This window comes from Nicotiana sylvestris, chromosome 9 (genome assembly GCF_000393655.2).
Source record: "Nicotiana sylvestris chromosome 9, ASM39365v2, whole genome shotgun sequence".
Classification (NCBI taxonomy): domain Eukaryota; kingdom Viridiplantae; phylum Streptophyta; class Magnoliopsida; order Solanales; family Solanaceae; genus Nicotiana; species Nicotiana sylvestris.
In genome coordinates, this window is record NC_091065.1 from 18,810,174 (window position 1) to 18,834,022 (window position 23,849).

The 23,849-nt window shown below is 34.0% G+C and overlaps 3 protein-coding genes across 3 annotated transcripts; all 3 read right to left on the reverse strand.

Annotated features, from left to right (window-relative positions):
* Window positions 1-4,871: 4,871 nt before the first annotated feature.
* On the reverse strand, window positions 4,872-9,376 carry LOC104232021 (protein trichome birefringence-like 4). The gene is made up of 5 exons (XM_009785115.2): window positions 8,517-9,376; window positions 7,308-7,500; window positions 6,484-6,677; window positions 6,192-6,350; window positions 4,872-5,761 (listed from the first exon to the last, which is right to left on the reverse strand). Exons 1-5 carry the CDS (start codon window positions 9,290-9,292, stop codon window positions 5,389-5,391), a joined length of 1,695 nt encoding a protein of 564 aa, XP_009783417.1. The 5' UTR covers window positions 9,293-9,376; the 3' UTR covers window positions 4,872-5,388.
* A 4,783-nt stretch (window positions 9,377-14,159) lies between these two features.
* Window positions 14,160-16,424, reverse strand: LOC104249346 (uncharacterized). The gene is made up of 4 exons (XM_070156538.1): window positions 16,337-16,424; window positions 15,982-16,260; window positions 14,868-14,987; window positions 14,160-14,797 (listed from the first exon to the last, which is right to left on the reverse strand). The coding sequence occupies exons 1-4, from the start codon at window positions 16,352-16,354 to the stop codon at window positions 14,318-14,320; spliced, it is 897 nt and encodes a 298-aa protein (XP_070012639.1). The 5' UTR covers window positions 16,355-16,424; the 3' UTR covers window positions 14,160-14,317.
* A 2,619-nt stretch (window positions 16,425-19,043) lies between these two features.
* LOC138877298 (uncharacterized) lies at window positions 19,044-20,849 on the reverse strand. Its single transcript, XM_070156896.1, has one exon. It carries the CDS (start codon window positions 20,847-20,849, stop codon window positions 19,044-19,046), a length of 1,806 nt encoding a protein of 601 aa, XP_070012997.1.
* Between the last annotated feature and the right edge of the window lie 3,000 nt (window positions 20,850-23,849).

The following is a 23,849-nucleotide window of genomic DNA, read 5'->3' on the forward strand; positions in this document are numbered from 1 at the left end:
AAGGGCCATTTAAGGAATATATAGTATCCATTATATAAGAAGCCACAGTGACCTGCCTCTGTCGTCATACAATTTTGATGTTAGGCTACTTGAAAGTATTGTACATGCTACTTTATTACTTGGACATTATCAATAGTTGCAAAGATCGCCGCCCGTTCTTGCTAAATTGCAATTATGGTGGGTCCCTTAGCGTACACATGTTCAATTAATACGTAGTCCTGTAAAGAATAATAATTTCTCAAAAGGAGTCTAATTTGTGGTGATGTAGGCTCTGGGTAATACATGACATCATCACGTTTTTCGGGTATCTACAAGCCCTCAACTTTGGCTATATTTACCAAAAGGCACTGTAAGGATATCTAATGGGATAAAGCTAGCATTCCGACATAGATTTGATTGAAATTCGAAAAAAGAATTTTTAAAATTGTGTTGAAAAATAATTTTTAAAAGTTGAATTTGTGTTTGGACATGCATTTTATTTTAAGAAAAGTTGAAGTTTTATGAGTGGAAAAAAAAAAATTCACCCAAAAATTACTCTAAACCAGTTTTTGGGAACTTGAAATTTTTGAATTTTGTTTTTCAAAACATAATCATGTTTCATAAACAAACAGTATTTTCAATTTTTTTTCGAAAAAATAAAGTCAAAATCTACAGTCAAACAGGAACAAACACAAGAATAAAAAGTTAAAAGCTTACTCGACAAAAGAGTTACATTCGATTAACTCAAAGAGTTGATACATGAAATTTTATAACTTAGTCGTAGAGCTTGACTTTCTTGAAGATCAATTAATATTTAATAGGTGTTAGGATCTATATTATTTTTTTTTTAATCATTTTTGGCATGTAGGAATCAAATTAGACCGTCAAAGGTTTTTTTACTCAAGGCTTATATAAGCTATCTCTCCCAAGACGCTACTTATGAAATTATAATGAGTTTTTTATTGTTATTGCTGCTTATATAAGCTATACAATGTTTCATTAAAAAATCACTATTCAATCTTAAGTTATATGCTTAAAATTTATTAGCTCAAAGTCATTTTTCAAATTCAAATTAATTTAATTGGTGAGGTAGTTTCACTGCAATTCAAAAAAGAGTAGTTTTTGTTTTATAAAAAAACTTCGAAATACAATTAAAGCAGCTTATCTTTCACAATTGTAACTAAGATCATTTAAGAAAAAAATGAAGACTTTTGGAATTTGTGGTCCTAAACAAGTCAAAAAGGGGTCCAGAGTATTTGTGTGGTTATAAAAGCTTCTCATTATAGGTAGAAATGTAAGTTTAAGCTAAATTATTTTCAAAGTTAGAAAGGGGTTATCCTTTTTGAAACAGACCAAAAAGGAAATATGTTCACATAAACTGGAACGAAGGGAGTACATCTTTTGTTTTAAGTTGGCTAAATACGAAGCCAATATCAGTTCATGTATTAGATGAGAATTGTTTAGAAGAAGACAATGCTATTGTGTTTTAATATAGTCGGATTATTGTGGTCTCTTGAATTTGTTATTGACGGATATAAAAATGGGATCTCGTGAATTTATTATTCATGGATAATAATAAATAATCAATCAAGTGAAAAAATAATAATTAATACTAACAAAATTGCAACAGTCGTTGCTTCCAAAATCAAAAAGTTGGTAGAAGCTATTAAAGCCAATAGCCACGATAAATTGAAGGAAAAACATACTCAAAAGCGTTTGGTAAGAATATTGCACGCAAGACTATGATGTCTCAAAGGAATTTGCATACAAGTTGAAGGGGCAAAGTATATATTAAGCCAAAATTATTTTACTCTATAATCTATATTTAAGTCAAATAGCAAGACAAAATATTTGAATAAGAAAAGAAAAAAAGAAAACTAAATATTAGCAACACTTATGAGTTTATGATAATGTTTGATTATATTATTGTGAGCTTTCATTCTAATGTTGTGTATAGAGAATGATCAATTAATAGGAATTTTATATAGGGAACATTTGAGAATACGAATAATTATTATTTGAAGTTTGAGTCAATTAAAGTTTTAAGAAAGTTTAGCTTTTGTCCAAAAAAGAAAGAAGCAAATTCTTTTAAACTTTGCTTGAATGTAATGAGCATTTAAGCCATTAAAAAGAATTAATTATTAAAAAGAATTAATTATATAGCCACCCACCCAACTATATATTTAGTGAATAAATATATAATATGTATAATTCATATATACATAGAGGGAAAAAAAAAATTACACTTGACTATGGTTGTTGGGCCTGGGCACTGCCCGAGCTAATTGTAACTAGTATTGTATCTAAGTATGAGTTAAGTGCAGTGATTTATGGCGGCTCCATTTTAGATTCTTGCTATTTTATTTTATTTTGGTCGCACCGCATTCATAGTGGGGCTCCATTAAATTAGGATTTATGCCGGGAAGTTCTACATTGGGGTAAAACACTCGCTAACAATGGTAGCCCCATACTTAGCAAGAGTCGAACCCGAAATATTTAGTTAAGGAGTGTGTATCACACTACCACAATCTTCTTTGGTGATTCTTACTATGATTAAGTGGACATGTGCATGTTGCTCTACCTGAACCCTAGTTTATAATGGATTTAAGTTTAATACACAAACAATAGAGTGAAGATTTACGCTACGAGTTCATTTAACATATTATAGGATGATACTTCTCTTTTTCCAAGTGAAGTTTTTACTTATTATAGGTAGTTGTTTGTAACTGCCTTTTTTAATCTGATACTAGTGCAAAAAAATTATTATTTTGTAGGTGTATATATATGCTACAAACCCATCTATGACTGTGACTAAGGGCATAGTAATTAAACAATATATAATCCATGTAAGAGATAAGTGCTGTGATGTATGGTGGCTCCATTTTAGGATTTTTAATAAACTCTGGGAGAGAATGCATAATGGTTATCAATGTGGAAAGTGAGCAAGTGAAGGTTTTAGTTAGGGGTGTACAAAGGAAACCGACAAACCGCACCAACTCGATAATCCGAGTTAAACCGAGAAAAAAAGTCCGACTATGGTTTGGTGTAGGTGAAAAAAATCCGACCATAATTGGTTTGGTTTGGTTTTAACTAAAGAAAGTCAAACCGAAACCAAATCAATCCGACATCATATATAAATTTTTTAGATATATTTAATATATAAATATACTTATTGTGGTGTAATTTATAAATATTTCTTAAGCTTTTTCATAATTTTATCTTTTAAGGTATTATTTCAAGGTTGGGCTTAGAACTTTTGATTGTTCCAATTAGTTTTATAGCCATTAATATTAGTAACTTAAATAATGCTAACAAAAGACCAAACCAAAATCAAACCAATACTAATGCTAATAAAAGATATTCAATTCAATACTACAAACGGTAATGTATTGAATATTTATTTTTTGTTTTGCAATAATTTAGATAAAAATGCATAATCTATTTTTATTTTTTTTAGCGTTTAGTCATGTAATTCGTACTCCCTTATTAGTCTACTTATTTTAGCATGACTTAGTACTTTTAGATTATGTTTATTATGGCTTTTTAATTAGCAATATTTGTTTACCTCGAAAAATGTGAAAAAGATGATTTGTGGTTTTAAAGATATGTGATTTATTCTAATACTGGTGAATATACAAGTAATATTAGGTTTAAGTAAGAAGAATTGATGAACCAAACTAGTGTTGTAAGAGCAACGGGGACCTCGAGGTGAGTTAAGAGCAAATAAAGTATGAACAATAAAGTTGAAGAACAAATGTGGAGCACGAGAAAAGCAGAGTAGAATGTTCCATTGCAGTGAATGAGATGATCTTTGCAAATGATTGTGGTCTCCTTTATATAGGAGGAGAAAATCCCAATATAGTACATTCCTAATTATGGTAAAAATAATTATTGGTACAGCTATATAACAACCTAGTACGGACCTGTACCAACTCGTACAAATCTTATCCTTAGATATTTATGCCTTTAAGAAATTCCCGCTCTTTCTTGAATGTCATCGAAATGGAACTCCCTCGATGTAGGTCGTGTCAGGCCTTCGATTTGCTCCCTCGAGGTGTGTGTTTTCAGCCGGGCCCGACCCCCACTTCGAGTCGCCCGGACTCGGACTCATAGCCCAATTTAAGACTTCGAAATTGGGCTCCTTGATTTGACCGTATACAATATTTATATTACATATTTTATTGTCTTTATTGTTGAATATTTTAGGATAATGCCATGACATATCTCATATTTTGTATTATTCTTTTGGAAAATACCTTATATAGTTGTATCTTACTAGGATTAAAGAAATATTTTGAGCACAAGTTATATGCTTTGTGCTACGAAGATTTTACCCGGAAAAAAAACCTGAAAAAACCGAATAATCTGAAAACCCGAGAAAAACCGAGATTGAAAAACCCGAGTTTTATTGGTTTGGTTTGGTCTCTAGATTTAATAACCCGACACAATTGGTTTGGTTTGGTAATTGCAAAATCCGAACCAACCCACTTATGTACACCCCTAGTTTTAGTTATATTACATGATTAAGGCAATGGTGATTAATCACTTAATTAATCAGATCATATTGAATATGCAAGCTCTTGCATGCATGCACGTTCATGAATCAGAACTGGTTCTGAAAGCCTTAGATGGATTACTTAATTGGATTCTACTTAGTGGATAGTCAAAATAAATAAATATTATTTCATAGCATTCTCTTTTTCACTTATCTGTCATTAATTAGCTACCTAAAATGTTGAATCACCAAGTGAAAAGTAACAGAAGCTACATAGGAGTATTATACAATTATTTCAACACTACAATAGGAGATTAGACATACAAAGCCAAGATGGATCAAGAACATAAAATTTGAAAACTGATATCTGAAATAGAAGAATATTACAGAAGCTGGACGAATTATGTAGATTTCGATAACATTCATCCCTACAAGTAGTACCAAAAGGAACTCGCTTGTTCAAGGAAACAAAATTGGTATGAAACTATGATTGAATGTTGAAAAGATAGAGCCTCAATTTAGTTCAGATGAAGATGCACATTCGAAGTATTTGTTCGATCAATAGGACAATCGTCAAAAGGATGTGTATTTACTTTTACCTCATATTATAGCACAGTAAAGTAATAGCAACTTGCCCTGCATGAACGAGGGATGCTTTATGCACCAGACTGCTTTTTAAGTAATAGCAACTTGCAACTACATTGTTGTACAAGTAGTTCTATATTGAACTATCTGTAGCTAATGGCAATCGTCTCTAGCTTCTCATAAGGAAAAGCTACAACTAACAGAGACGTGTTGTGCCAATCGATGTCACGTTGCAGCCCCTGATTTCCAATCAGGGAAGAACTACAACTAACCGAGACATATTTCGTCCCACAATATCATATCTATACAATACTATAAGCTATATTTGCCTAAGAACCAATCTGCTGCTGTTGTTGTTTGTGTTGTTTCTGATAATGTTTCATCAATAGTTGAGCATATAGTAACTCATTCCAAGTGTCCGGTACACCAGGAAGGCACCAATGGCTGCAATCTTGGTACCTTATCGTCGTCCTCCTCTCCTCGTCAGTCATATTTGGCTTCCTGTATATCGATGGATGTCCATCCTTGCGGAAATCTGACATTATGGTAACATTCAAATAGTATACTGGTGTCTTCATCCACCTTAGCACATCCTCTAACATTCCCATTATTGAAGGATACAGAGAAGGTGACAAATCTTTCTCATCCTGAAGTGGCTCCGTATCACTATCACATTTTCCACCAGCATACCACTCACCTCCACTGCCAAAAAAAATACAAACAGCAAAAGAAAACTTAATCACTTTTGTAATATTTTTCCTTGAATGTTTTGATACCTGAGAAATCTGCGAGGGTCAGTTGGTGCACGATTTGGTGGATAAAAGTCTGTCCCTCTATTATTTTCTAAATATTAGGCTTTTGGTTCGTTTGTGCCAACTCGTGACGTGTGTCTAATCCACACATCACCCGTTGCACCATTACTAGTGAACCAACACCTTGGGGGCTTTTCTTGAACGTTATTAAGAGTACTAGAAGGCTGAGAGTCTAATGGAAACAACCTCCCTGCCCTCCCAGGGTAGGGGTAACATATGCGTACATCCTACCCTCCTCATACCCAACTTATGGGAATCCACTGGGTTTGTTGTTGTTATTAAGAGTAATAGAATGTAAAATAGTGACATATTTGAGTTACCTGAAATGAGAGACTGAATAGCCTCTAAAGAAAACGTCGGTCTTCAGAGGATCTACATTGGTCTCAATCCATCTTGCCCATGTTGTCATTGCCTTGCGAAACGCCTCAACAACGTTTAATTCACCATAAACGTGACTACCTTCTTGATAGTAACCCTTCCTAAAAGTTTGTCCAGACATAGTAAATTAGCTTTCAAGAATGAAAATCCAAATAAGCATCCTGATCTATTTCATTCTGCCAAAAAAGATGCAGAAAAACATGATCGAATGTAGAAACGGACGGAGATATATACCCTTCAGATGTTTTCTCATGAGTCCACCAGTGCCCTGTGTTAAAGACAAGGATATCAGCTCCTTTGTATTTGTCACATGACCTTTCTACCAGATCTAATCTGAGTGTTTCTTTAGTTGATCCATTTCCATCTGGCATTTCCCATTCTTGAACCAGAAACGTCGAACGTACAAACTCCACTGAAAAATTATAGTCCTGCACAAACATTCAACAATGGATCAGCAGATTGTTTCAAGGAATTAATGAAACTAAATTGGTTACTAACTATGTAGCATTTCATTTTCCTTTTTCAAAACCCTTGTCAACTTTATAGTGAAACAACAAAGACCAGGGAAAACTTTGGACATATAATGCAAGAGCATTTCATATTTTGTACATATCATTGCACCATTTGGAAGGGGAGGTTTGGAGCAACGGTAAAGTTGTCTCCGTGCGACCTATAGGTCACGGGTTCGAACTGTTGAATCAGCCACTGATCTTGCAGCAGGGTAGTTAGGTTGCCTACATCACACCCTCTTGGGGTGCGGCCCTTCCCTGATCAAATGCGGGATGCTTCGTAAACCCGGCTGCCCTTTTACTTTCTCAATCCAGCAATTTAGCTGCACCACATTATCTTCATCTTAAAAGTTCTGCTTGGACTGTTAATATCCAAAACTTTTTGCTTCACAGCAATGCAGATGCACCAACTAGAACAGATAACTCCTTAACCTCCTATACTCTCCTCCTCCAGTCCTTTCACCTCCTTTTACTAAGATGCAACAACATTTTGTTGAATAATCTGACATTAATGTAGATGAAAAAGACAAGTGAAACGAAGATACATACCGCGAATATAAAAGAATAAGCACCCTCTTTCTTGAAATCTTCTCTTCCAGATACCTCAAAAACTCTGCTCTTGTCTTCAACAGAATTTCTTAGTAGACAAACCATCGATTCCCACATATTCCTGTTCAGAGAGTCACCAACATAGACTAATCGCTTTCCTCTCAAAAGTTCCAACATTTCTTTGGCATTCAACCTGAAAAAGTAAAGTAATACTATTTCACAAAATGAACATTCTCAGAATTAAGCCAAGCAATTGCATAAAAAGGAAGGTCGGTGCATTAAGCTCCTATAATACGCCGAGTCTGAAAAGGGCCAAAGCACATTAGGTTTCCACTTCTTAAACCTGTCACCTCCTAATCACGTGGTCGTAACATTTACCTTGCACCAAGTCTCTCCTTCAAGCTTAACAATGCATCAAAAAATAGGGGCGGCCCAATGAACTAAGCTTTTCCTACGAGCAAGGTCCAAAAAGGGTCGAACAACATTAGATCAAAGTCTTATCTTGATTTATGCTAGAAACTGTTTCCTCGGCTTAAACCAAGGTAGAACCTTTAAGCCAAGGCTCCGCTTCTAGCCCATAAATGCATAAACTAAGGGTAGCGCAATGTACTAAGCTTCCAGTATATGTGGGTCCAGATAGGCTGAAGCATTTAGCTCCAACTATATACTGGGTCTGAAAAGGTCCAGACCATAATAGGTTTTCACTCTTTAAACATGTGACCTCCTAGTCGCATGGCCGCAACTTTTACCTTGCACCAAGTCTCCCCTTCAAGCTTTACATTATAAAAAAATAGGGGCAACCGAATGACTAATCTCTTTCTATGAGCAGGGTCCGAAAAGGGTCGAACGACATTAGGTTTATCGTACGCAGTTTTATCTTGCATTTCTACTAGAGACTATTTCCACAGCTTAAATCAATGCAGACTTAAACCAAGGCAGAACCTTTAAGCCAAGGCTCTGCTTCGAGCCCATAGATGCATAAACCAAGGGCAACCCAGTGTATTAAGCTTCCACTATGCGTGGGTCCAGAAGGGTCGGACCACATTTGGTCTATTTTACGCAGTCTTACCTTGCATTCTGTTTCCGCGACTTAAACCTATGACCTACAGACCATATGGCTACAACTTTTACCGTTGTGCCTCTCCTTCAAGCCTAGTAATGCATATATATGCTATAAAAAGACCAACATCATTAAAAGTAGCTTATTACCTTGGAATGTTGCAGTGCTTAGGCTGCCATCTAAATTTCTCATACCCATTATCCGGCCTTCCATTTCTATAACAATCAAATGGCTCATCTATAAAAGGACAAGAACCAGGTTCATACAAAGGGTTAGCATCATCTTTCACCCATTTCCCATCAAAAACATCACAATGACTCAATACTTCCCACCAAGGCTCATTCTTTTGATTTTCAGTTGATGTGTCATTTCTCACAGAATATGGTGACAAATTCACCCTTTTTTTCTCTTCCTCTTCATTTTTCATTGAATTCTGTAAACCCTTTTCACCATTTTCAGAGTCATTCATTTGGCTAGGAGATATTGAAAATCCATTTTGATGAGAAACAGAATTAGAATCATTCAGTTTGCCAAAAACCCCATTTGTTTTTCTGTTAAATGGGAGAGAGTAAACAGTTGAGTTTTGATTAGAGGTGTAATTATTTGAGGAAAAATAGTGTGAGAAAAATGTGGAGAACTGCGATCTCTTATTGAGAACTTTCTTGAAAGAATGATTGATAGAAGGATTATTAAAGACAAAAAAGATAGCACATGTAACAAATAAGAAAGTGAAAGCATAAGCCAACAACATGGATTTTTGAGTCTTGAATGTTGGTGTCCTAATTGTTGGAGACCTCAATGAATTAGGTGAAAAAAGACTTTTCTTTAACTCTGACATTGAAGGGCTATTTACCCTTATCTTCAATGTTGGTGGTGGAAATGGAATTTTTCTTGTTGTCGGTAATGATGGTGGTGAATCTGCCATTTTAATTGACAATAATAAGAGATTAATATAGAAAGTTTATAAGATCTAAAGATAGAAAGAAGAAATATATGCATGCAAATTCTGTATTTGTTTCTCTCAAAATAGAATGTTTTGAGATTTAAGGGGTGGGGTATGAGCTATATATAGGTAAACTTAATGGGCTGATTTGTCAAAATTGTGCTCCGCCTTTTACGTTTTGGAGTCAAAATGTCAAATTTAAAGGGTGTGTTTGGTAGGAATAAATATGTTTTCCTTCAAAATAAGTAGTTTTCTTACTTATTTTTTGTGTTTGGTTAGATAGCAGAAAATATTTTTTAAAAATATATAATTTAGACAAACACTGTATGAGACGAGATGGACAAGGTGGGAGGAATGGTAGGTCGAGATCTAAGGCTCGAAGTGGTGGCAACGATGTTGGGGGTGGCAACTCTGAACCAATATTTTCAATTAATTGAAAATTGTCATATTGTAAGGATTCATCACGGAAAGTTAAGTTCTACACTAGCTATCTACATATTACAATCTTTCTTTATTCGGGCTTGAGACCGACAATATATATATATATAAAAAAGTTTATCTAGACGAAATTAATTTAAAATTCCGTAGAAAGGCACCGACACCAAGCTACCAAAATGAGCCTTTCGCTTATGAAAAATTAACTAATAGTATATATTATATTGGTTGCTTTTTCATGTTTATCAGAACATATATTACACTTGATGAGTGTAAAACGTCTGAATTGATTTTAAAACATTTAATTTATAATCACTTAAGATTTCCAACCATTTTTGAGCACATGTTCCTTTTAAACATATTATTTTGACTTTTTAACCATATCAGTAAGAGCTAAACTATTATAAGCAACAATTTAAAATGTAAAAGTTGCAACCGAGCTTATGTTAAGTTGAAATTGTGTACGTCCAAAGAGCATTGGTATATTAATGGTACTATACACATAGAGTTCAAAGCATGTAATAATTAAAAGAATTATTTAAAATAGAAGCATTTGGTAGGTCCAAATTTGGTCAAACATTCATTGAAAGGCATTATTATATCAGGTGAATAATGCCTATGAATTCTCTCCACTGGTTCGCATTCTTACATAACCTCGAAACTTCTTTTTACTATATTTGGAGCTTTTACCCATTCTGTGGTTATAAATAGAATGTGTTGATTTTCAGTACAGGATTTAAGTTTTGTATATTGACAGTTTAAAAAACTGAAGCTTAAACAAATTTAAATATAACTTGTAAGTGAGGCTGCTAGCCCAATTGCACGTATTGGGATTTTTTCGTAAAAATAGCACGGTATAACCAGTTTTCGGATTGATCATTCAAAAATAGCCAGCGTTTACGAAGTTAATGAAAAATAGCCACTATTTTGCCGCAACAGAAACCGGTCTAGCATAATATACTGGAGTTCGGTGCACATGTATATGAACTCCAGCAAATTATGTTGGACCGGTATACTTGCTGACTCCAGTATAATATACTGGAGACTGGAGCACCGGTGCTCCAAACTCCAGTATATTATACTGGCGTATTTTCCGGGTTTTGAACAGTGTTTTCGCTCAGATTTATCTTTACATGAAAAGTGGCTAAATTTCGATTACTTTTGAAACTGGACTATTTTTGAACGATCAGTTGTAAATCTGGCTATTTTTGAATTTCTCCCGATTTTTTCATTCCTATACAATAGTTAAAACTTATTTACCAAAATTATTATAATTTGTATATTACCCCCATAAATAAAGATTACTTACAAATTATATGCAATCCATTATTAGTGTCTTAAATTAGGGGATTTAATTACATCTTTTTCCTATTTTCTCTCCACTCCTTTTTCAATAAGACTCCTTCTAGTTGTATATTACCTATTTTAAGCCATGATTAGTGTTAAATCCTCTTTCTCTTTGAAGTGTAGAGGCTCAACTATTACACATTGCTTTCACCATCGACGCCAATAAATTATAGGCCGCAAAATCCAAATTACTGCTCTCACGCTCTGTGTGCACTTTGTCGTAAATATCACAAACTATATCTTCCCAAATATCTAATGAAGAGAAAACGAACTGCTAGTTTATAGGTTACAATGAATCTATAAAGAGCAGTTACGACTGTCCAAAAGGATTGTCTTTTTCTATTAATTTATTAATAAAAATAAAGCGTAGTTTCTATCCTAGTACACGTGTTTGCTAGAATGAATTTAATGTTATGCCGTGTTACTTGTTACACCATTTTTTTTTAATCCCTCTAAATTCTAACGTACTTCCTCTATCCACTTCACTTGGAGCATATACTATACAACTTATCTATAATTTTCATATATTATTTTTATTCATCTATATACAACTATAATATCATATCACGTAAATACAATTTTTATACAAATTTTATACAATACATCTTTTGTATATTTTGTATCTGATTTATACATAGTAAAAACAAATTTCATATAACAAATTATATATTATACAACTTATCAACAATTTTCATACATTATTTATACTCAATTATATACAACTACAATATCATACAATTTTTATACAATATTGTTCAACTTTCATACAATAGTTAAATAATATATATATATATATATATATATATATATATAAACAACAGAATAAATTCTTTTATAATTTTACTACAATTTCGTAAGTATAATGTATGTCATGTCTTCTTCTTCAAGTTTCAATCTGAAACTCAGCCAAAATCAAGTCTAATCTTCACCAAAACACCCTCAAAATTGAGATATAAACTCCAAACTATATTCCCAATTGTTTACAACAATACCCAATTCAAACAAATAATGATTTTTTAAAAACCCAAATTGGAATTCAAAGCTTCAAAGCTTTTTAATGGCTGTCAACGGTGGAATTGCTGCTCTCTTTTCCTTTGCTTTATATTAGTGGAATTAGGGATTGAGAGATAGAGAGAGACGTAGAGAGAATTTTCCAATTATTTGCAACAACACCCAATTCAAACAAATAATATTTTTTGAAAACCCAAATTCGAATTTAAAGCTTCAAAACTTTTTAATGACTGTCAATGGTGGAATTGCTGTTCTCTTTTCCTTTGCTCTACATTACTGGGATTAGGGATTGAGAGATAGAGAAAGACGGAGATATTATATATATATATATATATATATATATAGAGAGAGAGAGAGAGAGAGAGAGAATAAGGATGTGAAATAATTGATTCCTAATATAAAGGGATACTCATTTAATTCCTAATGTGTATAATTGGTAAATTTGTATATAGGATGTAATTAAAATAAAATTTGAGTAGGGAGGGTAATAAAGTTTCCAATAGTGTATAGGTATGTAAAAATTTCTAACTGACTCTAATTTTACGGGGCACATACTATTTTCTACCAGTAAGGCATCGGATAACTATGTCTATCAAAGTTTGAACATATGAAAATAAATCACCTAAAGCAGTCTGATTTTTCGTTATAGTTATTGATAGGAAGAATAATACTTGTAGTCATAGGCTAGCAAAATTCAGTCTTATCTCTAGTGAAATATGTCTCGTGTCATGAATAACAAATTTTATGGCTTGTAAGTTGTAAGTGAGGTTGCTAGCACCTAGGTTACTTTTTGTTAAATTGTGTTGTTTGTGTCAACTTGCGTACACCTATCACAAAGCATTTGTTATCTCCCATCAATACAGATATTGAATAATTCTATCCATCAAGACTTAAATACTAATTCCCTTAGAGTTCAGGTACTCTTATCCGATCTTTTCATTTAACATAATCTACTACTTTGACGGCTAACTGTCATAACTATAAGGGAATGTTTATATTCTATCCCTTTTCAGTAAGTATCACAAATAAGAAATATCATTATTCTTGAAGTTTTTGTTATTCCTATTTAACCATAGGTACCATACTCCAAATGGAAAAACATCCTGCCAACTGAGATCACTCTTTACTATGATTAGAGCTGCTCTTGTCTTTCACCCACATGAAGCAAGCCATATGGTGATACTGGTTCTCAAGGTTTTTTGGAGTATAATGCATTTTATTCCAGAAATCTATAGCCACCTTACATTTCAGCATAAGGTGTTTGATGTTTTCAAGGTTCCAAGCCAAATACTTGACAGGTTGGGCTATTGGTAATTCCTATATCAAAAAGATATTGAGCTGTTGGTATACTAGTATGAGAGGCCATCCAAAAGAAATTTGGAATCTGACCGTTTGGCCATAGATTTTTTCAAGATATATTTGGGATTTTTTTTGAAAAATACATCACTATCAAAAATCAGGTGATTTCCGACCGAAATTTCCGACCGAAATCGGTCGGAAATTATATTTCCGACCAAATTTCGACCGTTTTTAATTGGACGGAAAAACAATGGTCGCAAATGCAGACCGACCGCAATTGGTCGCAAATTTCCGATCGAAATCGGTCGGAAAATATTGGTCGAAAATTTCCGACCAAAATCGGTCGATAAAATCCAATGCGCTGACTGGCAGTCAAACTCTATTTTCCGACCGAAATCAGTTAGAAAATATTATTATTTAGTTATTTTTAATTTTAGTTTTCCGACCGAATTCGGTCGAAATTTTTAAAAAATAATAATATTATTTCATTAAATAATTATTTGTAAATTGTTAATTTATTTAAAAAATAAATATAAATTTATAATTTCCGACCGAATTCGGTCGGAAATTACGAATTTCTGGGCAAAAAAAATAATTTCCGACCGAACTCTGGGTAAAAACTGGGCAGAAAAAGGCTCTTTTTAAGCTACACTCCTTGCCAATTTAAACCAACATACATCCTATAATGCCAGCTTACATTGCTGCCATTCAACCATGAAAACTCAATAAAATAACTAATAGCCACCAACAACAACAATTAACCAACAACTAATAACCACAACCACAACAACTAATAACCACAACAACAACTACTAAAGTGTTCAATAACAATATAATCATCATTCAAATAACCAACAACAAAATATTGACAAGTTCACAACTTTGTTTAACAATGCACAACATTCAATGAATTTTTTATGTAGCACCATCTTCATGTAATGTCTTAGGACCTTCATCGCCGGCAGGTGGGGAAGGAGGAGGAGACCGGGGAATGGGGAAAGCACCACAAGCAAGAAGATTGGCCAGCTGACCTTGAAGGAGATCAAATTGTTTGTCCCTCCTTTCTAGCTGACCTTGAAGGGTATCAAAATTCTTCTTTTCTCTAGCCTTGGTCTCTTCAAGCTCTGCTGTCAGCTTTGCAATCTTCTCTTCCATGGACGATATAGCCGAACTATCAATCGCCTCGTCTTGGGCGGAAGTCCCTATACCTTGCAATCCATCCATGTAGCGCCGAAACGATTTATCTGAAAGGTCGTATGCTATCCCCTTTTTAGGACCACCGACAGTACTCAAACATATCCTCTTCTCTTCTTCGTCTGAAATGGGTGGTCGCTCGCCTTGCTCATTTAGTGGCAAGCTCTGAGTGTACTCCTCCAAATTGATCTTGTAGCGACCCTTTATTTAGAAGATAGAAAATTACTAACTATATAATATTAGAAACATTTATAGTAGTTATGAAACTTACATGTGTAGTCTCTGCCCGGTCCTCGACCCATCTAGTTGGATCTGTCGGTGCCTTCTTCTTCCGGATGTGAGTCTCCATGAAGAACTCATCATGACTCATCTTCCTCCCCAATTTTTTTCCCTACAAATATAATAAACATGTTAACGAAAACTATAGCAATACACGTATTTTGTTGTAAAAGCAGAGTGCAATTTAAGAGATGGGAATTTTTAAGTAACTAGATTCTTGAGAGAAACATAGAATAAAAAATACAACATGAAGCTGGGATTATATGGAGTCCACTTGAGCTTCACTGAAAAAAACTTTGGTTTTTGATAGCCTAGAGCTGGTTAGTCTATATAATGTTTGACCATACAACTCCAAGGTTGTGTTCTAGTTCCAATATTCTCTAATTAGTTTGTGTTGTATGTTAACCAGTACTATGTTCTTTCCCCTTCTAAAATTGTGGTCTTCATAATTTTCTTCAAGATTTTAGATTTTTGTGCTGTTGAATACAAATTCCTATCAACATGAATTTGCTCATTTAAAATAAACAACATATTAAAATATGATTCTTCAACAAATTTGGAACCAGGGCTTCTCAAATTGAAAGAGAGATTTTTCATGAACATCAGCGCTTATAAACATGAAAAATACATTAAATAGAAATCTAATAATAGATAAAGCAACATCTTAAACCTAATTAAAACAAATTTCATGCTTTTTAGTGTACTGTCAAGAAACCAACACTTACCAATTTGTGTTAAGCAACAATTCAAATGAGGAGTGTGTTATATAGTGCCAGCCCAAACAACAAATATTATTATAACCTAAGTTTCTTTGTTGGTAGAAGATAAAACTTATATGTTATTGTATTGTATTTGTTTGGCAATATATATATTTCTCTAAGCAAGGAAGCAGAACAAAAACAACCTCATTTAATATAAATATGGTAGTCACATAATTCTACAGTTAATATATAATTATGTAGTTAATAAAAACAACCCCATTTAGTATAAGTATTGTATGTTATGTGTGTATTTTTGAAATGCCAACTTGCCGTGATATTCCAAAGTTTTGGGAGATATATAAATATAGTTCCATAAAAATAGACTGAAATATTTTAAGAAATTACCAGATGTCTCCTCGTATCCCCCATGCTCCTTGAACCCAGACAGTGCAAGGAGCCACCCTTTTCAGATGCTCGGGCCTTCTTTCCCTGTTCACTCTGCTTCTTGAATTTGTCGGTGGTCCAATACTTCTCCAAATCCACCCATATATGCGGTAGAACCCATGAAGGCCTCTTTTTAACCCTTCGAGCGGTGCTGAAGGAATCAGAGAGTCTCTTACGGCATTTGTACTCCCAATTTTTACAAATTTCACGGTTATACTGGTCCTCCCAGGAACACTTAGTCTGCAAATAAAGTAAGTAACGTTAGATGAAAATATTGTTAATATAACACTTAAATAGATAAGAATTGTATTAAAACCTTAAATTGGTTGAACATCTGTTGCACGAGACTATCTGGAAAGTCACTCCAAGTCGGATAGGGTGTTAAATACAACGAGACAAGTATATCAGTGATTATCTTTGTAACATGATTATTAGGAATAAACCTGCAACATTGCAATTACATTAAATAAATAAGAGTAGCTATTATAATTCAGCAAAAAAAAAAAGAAGTAATAAATAAATCTTACCCGTTGCCTTCAGGCCTGATGATTATCCTATGGTAATGATCATAACGCACATCATCCGAATCATCATCCTCCGATGAATCTGAAGCATGTACAGAAGAGGGTGCATCTGGCTCAGTGCTACTATCTCGAAGACAGAGTCTAGAAATGCTAGGAGACGAACCCTATGGAGAGGGAGATGGGGTCCCTGAAGACGTCCCCGATCCACATCCCTGCACAGATCTAGACCCCTGCTCCGATCCAGACCACTGCTGCGATCCGGCCGTCTGAAATCTAGATGGATGCGATCCGGCTGGAGATGAATCAAATGGAGTAGATGACGGGCGTATCACATGGCCCTGTGACTGGTGACTCGATGCACCTATGTAACTATTGGTAGGATCATTAGGAGGAAGCGGGGTATATCCCTGTGGCGGAGAATTGTGATAATATTGCTGGACGGGCGAATGGTGGGTAGTATAATGAGTAGATGGATGTGGTGGAATAGATTTGTGCCTAGAAGATTGATGCGGACCATCGGCAGCAGAGGGATGAAAGTGTGGAGTGGAAGGAAGCGAGGGTGTAGCACCATTATCATAATCAGTAGGCCTTTTATCCTTCCTAAACCTACCTCGACCCCTACCGACCATCTGCATAAATTAAAGAAAATGTTAGAATTGAGAATATAAATCTATATAAGTTAAGAACGCTTGAAAAAACTGACATGCTAGTCGTCTTCGTCGACGTATCCTTCCTCGTCTGAAAATCCTTCCTCTTCACGTATTTCATTTTCATTAGGTGATTCTTCATCCTCATTTTCTATGATTGTTATTTCCTCCATATCGACTTCTTCTAATATGTGTTGAGGATACTCCAAGTAATTTTCTAACTGATCATCTACCATTTGGTTAACACTTAAGGTATCGTTTTGGTAAGCAACATCTAGTACATTCTCAACTTCCACCCTACCAATAGGCTTTGTTTTTATTACAACCAACCAATCAGCCTTATCCCTCCGCAATGGATATGGAGCATAGTACACTTGCCTAACTCTTTCTGCAATTATAAAAGGATCATAACGATCATACTCCTTCTTTTTATTAACCTCAATTATGTTGTACTGCGAGTGTACATTTGTACCTCTTCTAGGTGTTGGGTCAAACCACTTGTATCGGAAAAGTATGATCTTCTTATATGGCCAACCTGAATATGACAATTCTAGAATCTCTTTGATCACACCATAATAATCATTTTCCCCATCCTGGTTGTCTTCACCACCTTTGACACATACCCCACTGTTATTGCTTTTTTTATACTTGGAGCATTTCTCGGTGTGAAATTTGTAACCATTCACACAATACTTAGACATAGTCGTAACCGTAGGTGCAGGTCCCCAAGATATATCTTGCAAAAATTTATTAACACCGTTGTTTGGATTATTGACCTACATGTAGCGTTAAATAAATCACAAGTGAGCAAGTATATTCACAAGTATGTATAATAACATGTGAGAAAGTATGTAAGATGCACTTACACACTCTTTAAACCATGCCTCAAATGTAGAATATACAACACCATGACAAATTGACTCACGAAGTCACTGAGTGACACGTTGAAAATTATTTGTTAGTTGCATCAACCAAATTAAATAGTAGTCCGTGTAAACTAATCTTATGTCAACACTTACTTAAGAAAGGGTTGAACTTCTGGACAATTTAGTAACACATGATTTGAAGTTGATTTGTACTCTATACTAGTTAGGCCCCTTTGTGCTCGATCTTTAGAACCTCGGCCTGGTTGATTGAATATGGACATTGGTGGATATAATGGATCAATCTCAATTACCACATTGTATCGATTGGGCCTATTTCTAGCACATGGCACATGACTGTCAAAGTAGTAAGAATAAAAATGGGCAGTTTCCTTTGCAAGATAGGCTTCGCATATGGATCCTCCAATCCTATTCCTCTGTTTAACAAATCGTTTACACTTGCCAATAGTCCTGTACATTGTCATATTAGACGATAACGTTAAAGAAAATTACAAGAATAAATAAAGGTTTGATCATTACCTCTCGAATGGATACATCCACCTGCATTGAACCGGGCCTCCAAGTCACGCCTTGTGTACAAGGTGAATTGGCAGGTGTTCCATCACATCGAAGAAACCACATGGAAAAATCCTCTCCAGCTTATTACTGATAATAGGAATGTTCTGATTCATTTGAAATAGGTTTTCTTCCCTTAATATGGTAGAACATAAGTCTTTGAAGAACAAACTTATCTCTGTGATGGGTTTCCATATATTTTCAGGCAATCCACAAAATGCAATAGGGATTAAGGTTTCCATGAATATATGACAGTCATGACTTTTCATATGAGTCAGCTTTCCATCAACCATATTGGCACGTTTTCCCATGTTCGATGCATAGGCCTCGGGCATTTTTAGGTTTGTAACCCACTCACAAATCTGTCGTCTTTGTTCCAAAGTGAATGTGTAGCTGGCCTTGGGCTTGAACACCTAACCATTGTTCTCATACTGCAAATGTAACTCAGGTCGCCTGCAATATTCTTGTAAGTCCAGTCTAGTCTTCGGGTTATCTTTTGTCTTATTCTTATCATCCATCACTGTGTTGAACAAATTGTCAAAATAGTTCTTCTCAATATGCATGACATCAAGATTATGTCGGAGAATATTATCCTTCCAATATGGCAACTCCCAAAATATGCTCTTTTTTGTCCAGTTATGAGTAACACCATATCCAAGAAATCTAGAAGGTGGGGCCTCGGTAACTTTAGTGAAGTTCTGAACCCTCTCCCAAATTTCCTCACCGGAATAAATTGGAGGTGGTAAATCATGTTCAATTGTATTCTTTTTGAATGCATTCTTCATCCTTCTGAACTCATGATCAACCGGCAAGAACTGACGATGACAATCAAACCATGACTGCTTTCGGCCGTGTTTTAAAGTGAACGCTTTACTATTTTCCATGCAGTAAGGACATGCTAACTTTCCGGCAGTCATCCACCCAGACAACATTCCATACGCAGGAAAATCATTAATGGTCCACATTAAGTTAGCACGCAAGTTGAAATTTTGCTTAGTTGATATATCATATGTCTCAACTCCATCATACCACAACTGTTTAAGCTCATCAATCAAAGGTTGCAAATATACATCAATCAAACCCTTTGGATTGCGGGGACCGGGAATAACACAATTTAGAAATATATATGGACTAGTCATACACATTTCAGGCGGAAGATTATACGGAGTAATAAAGACTGGCCAGCATGAATATGGTGTTGCAGAAACAGAAAATGGCGTGAAACCATCAACACACAAACCCAATCGAACATTCCTCGGTTCACTAGCATAATCTGGGTACGTCCTATCAAAATGCTTCCAAGCTTCCCCATCTGAAGGATGACACATAACACCGGGCGGCCTTCTATTTTCATAATGCCATCTCATATGAGGAGCGGAACTCATCGATGCGTACAACCTCTTTAATCTAGGAATAAGAGGTAAGTAATGCATCGACTTCACAGCAGCATTCTTCCCGCTGGAAAGCCGCTTAAAACGAGGTTTTTCACAAAATTTACAACTTTCTAAATCTGCATCACCCTTATAATACAACATGCAACCATCTTCACAACAATCAATTCTCATAGACGAGAGTCCTAACTTAGAAACCAATCTTTTAGCCTTATAGAAATCTTCAGGTATGTTGAAATCTGGGTCAACTAGTTCACTCATAAGGCCAATGAAAGAATCCATTCCTGCTTGAGAAATATTGGTATCTGATTTGATACTTAATAATCTAACCGCAACAGACAACTGAGAGTGCATACTCCCTTGTTTTAGTGGACGACTAGCAACCTTTAACTGTTCATAAAAATATTTTGCTTCTTCATTAGGAGGTTGTTCAACACTTTTGTTGGTTTCAAAATCGAAGTGCATGCCTAGAGCATCCGCAACCATTTCATGGTATCTAGGATGTTGAACATTATTCCCCACCAACCTACTATTTTGACCAACTACATTATGGAATACACCATCGATACCATCAATCTCTCCATGACTAGTCCACACAAAATAATTATCCTTAAACCCTTTTTGATAAAGATGAGTCTTAACATCCTCTGGTCCAAAATAATGCAAACACTTGCACTTCACACAAGGACACCTAATCAACCCTCCAATCAGAAACGGTTCAAGTGACATTGCATGCGTAATAAATTCCTCAACCCCTTCTATAAATTTCTCCCTCAAAAACCGACGATTAGGATAATTCCTATTATACATCCAAGTACGATAATCCATCTACATAAAGAAACACAACTTGTATGTGAACGACACAATTAAGCAAATACAAGCAGAACAGAGAAAGAAAAAAGTAAATATGAATTTGTTATTAACACAAGGGTAGTAAGATATGAATTTGTTTATTTGACAGAATACAGTACTACTAAACTACATATCCATTCAATGAAAATTCTATCCAAATTACACTAACAGACCTTATTTTATTACTTGAAAAAAGAAAATAATTTTCAGCAAAACTCCTACAGTTTAAAGAGGAGTAAAAGCACAAACATGTACATCAATCTACAACCAATTAATATTTAAAAAAAGAACCTAAGTAATTAACCCCCAGCATAACTAAATAACCATCAAAAGAAACACAATCGTTGCTAAAAAACAGCGTATTTGTTTGCAATGCTCTAATTCTATCAATCAATTAAGACCTTATAGTCCTCATCATAACACTCAACTGTAAGTGGTCAAGCATATTTTCCAAGTTGGGTAAATCAGTTAGCTAATACTCTTGTGCAAGTTCTTAAGCATATTTCCTATGTGGGAAACAGTGAGACGGAACATACATAAACAATGGATCAAAATTTTATTTCAAATTACAGTTCTTCCTTCTCTCAAATGATTATTCTTTCTCTACTCAAGTCAATATTAAGTCATACGTTCAAGAATCAAGACTTTATTGCAATTAGCCAATTACCCATACTATACATATAGGTAGTGTAATTACGAATTTAGAATAAATCATCGGCGAATCCACTTATGTTTATTGTAATTATCAATTTATATAAGCTAGTTGTCACTAATACAATTCTACGTAATAAAATTATCAATTTACGGTCGAATCAAACCTAACATTACTTAAAGATACTACTAAAGGACTTATACTTAGTGTAATGTCAATCTATAAGCTAATTACAACTAATACACTTACTATAATATAAGCGACAGAAAAAAAGTCCGTCGGTACTGCTGCATCGGTAAACAACTATTTTTTAGTAAAGTGTATAGTATATATATATATATATATATATATATATATATATATATATATATATATATAGAGAGAGAGAGAGAGAGAGAGAGAAAGAGTATATCGAATATAGCATATAATTATCAATGTATAGGCTAATGAATCACTAGCGTTACTTCAGAATAACACTTATATTACTTAACGATACCACTAATAAACTTTCACTTACTTTAATTATCAAGCTAAAGATAAACAATCACAAACATTTCTCACAAATATCATTAATACACTTCCATTTAGTGTATAATTATCAATGTATCGGCTAATCAATCACTAACGTTACTTATATAAAGATACCACTAGTTCATTAATTGTTAACGTTACTTAAGGATACCATTAATGCAGTTCTTACACTAATTATCAATTTAAGATATATATATATATATATATATATATATACACTAATTGTATAGTATATAAGCGATATTCGATATAACATTAGTTATATTAAGATGTGTGTGTGTGTATGTATATATACATATATACATATATATATATATATAGATATATATATATATATATATATATATATATATATATATATGTATATATATATATACACTATACATTTAGATAGTGTGATTACGAATTTAGAATAAATCATCGGCAAATCCACTTATGCTTATTGTAATTATCAATTTATATAAGCTAATTGTCACTAATACACTTCTACGTAATAAAATTATTAATTTACGGTCGAATCAAACCTAACATTACTTAAGGATACTACTAAAGGACTTATACTTAGTGTAACGTCAATCTATAAGCTAATTACAACTAATACACTTACTAATTACTATAAGCGACAGAAAAAAGTCTGTCGATACTGCTGCGTCGGTAAACAACTGTTTTTACGGTCGAATCAAACCTAACATTACTTAAAGATTAAATATTGTTCCGACCGAATTTGGTTGGAAATATTCAATTATAATTTTTTCGGTTGGTTAATTAAGTATATATAAAAAATTCAAAGTTTCCGATCGAATTCGGTCGGAAACTTGGAAGTATTTTAATAAATAATTATTTATGTACAATGTTGACCAAATATTTGACCACTTTCCGACCGAATTCGGTCGGAAATATTGAGTTAAAATTATTTCGATTTTTTGTCTTGCGCGGGAAACAAAAAATTCAAAAAGCAATTTGGAATTTTTTTAATAAATAATTATTTTTTACATTATATACAAGGTTGACCAAATATTTGATCAGTTCCCGACCGAGTTCGGTCGGAAATTTGGAAATATTTTAATAAATAATTATTTTTTACATTATATACAAGTTTGACCAAATATTTGACAAATTTTCCGACCGAAATCGGTCGGAAAGTTAATTTTTTTTTTTTTTTGCTGTCAGTCACTTTTGTTGTGTTTTGCGACCAAATACTCTTAATTCCAACCGATTTCGGTCGGAAATTCTTGGACGGAAATCACCTGATTTCTAGTAGTGCATGTTTGGCCATAAATTTTATCTGTACAAATTCCCAAAACCCAAAATTCAAATTCCAAAACTAGCTAAAGAGTTGGTTTTGCCCAAAATATCACTATTACATTTTTTAAAAATTGTCTCAAACTTTTATATTTTTTATTATTTTATAACAATGTTGCTTCGACTTCTCGGTTATCTGATAGTGTATTATATAGTTCATTATAAAAATGATAATTTTGTGCCAAATTTATTTATGTTCAGGACTATGATTTGTGATAATATAATAAATGTTATTGATAAAGGTATTGTTGGGTATTTGTGATAGTTTTTAGAACTTGTCGGTATAAGTCATGTTTCATATTTTTTTCAACAAAAAAGTAAAATATGGTTTGAAAACTTATGTCCAAACACATTTCATCTTCAAACCAAACTTCACCCAAATCAGATTTTTCAAAATAAATTTGGGAATCTATGGCCAAACGCTAGCTTCCTACTCTTGTTAGTTGGGACAGTGTTTGATTCTCCTTTCCCACTGCCTCGTGCTCTTGCTT

Excerpts from the sequence above, each read along its gene's own strand:
- LOC138877298 (XM_070156896.1), bottom strand. The coding sequence starts at position 20,849 with ATGGATTATCGTACTTGGATGTATAATAGGAATTATCCTAATCGTCGG.
- LOC104232021 (XM_009785115.2), bottom strand. The coding sequence starts at position 9,292 with ATGGCAGATTCACCACCATCATTACCGACAACAAGAAAAATTCCATTT. Across the intron at positions 7,501-8,516 it reads AAGCACTGCAACATTCCAAG|GTTGAATGCCAAAGAAATGT; the intron begins GTAATAAGCTAC and ends TTACTTTTTCAG. Across the intron at positions 5,762-6,191 it reads TATTCAGTCTCTCATTTCAG|TGGAGGTGAGTGGTATGCTG; the intron begins GTAACTCAAATA and ends TTTTTTTGGCAG.
- LOC104249346 (XM_070156538.1), bottom strand. Across the intron at positions 14,988-15,981 it reads GGGATACGAGGAGACATCTG|GGAAAAAAATTGGGGAGGAA; the intron begins GTAATTTCTTAA and ends TTATATTTGTAG. Across the intron at positions 14,798-14,867 it reads ACCGGGCAGAGACTACACAT|GGTCGCTACAAGATCAATTT; the intron begins GTAAGTTTCATA and ends TTCTAAATAAAG.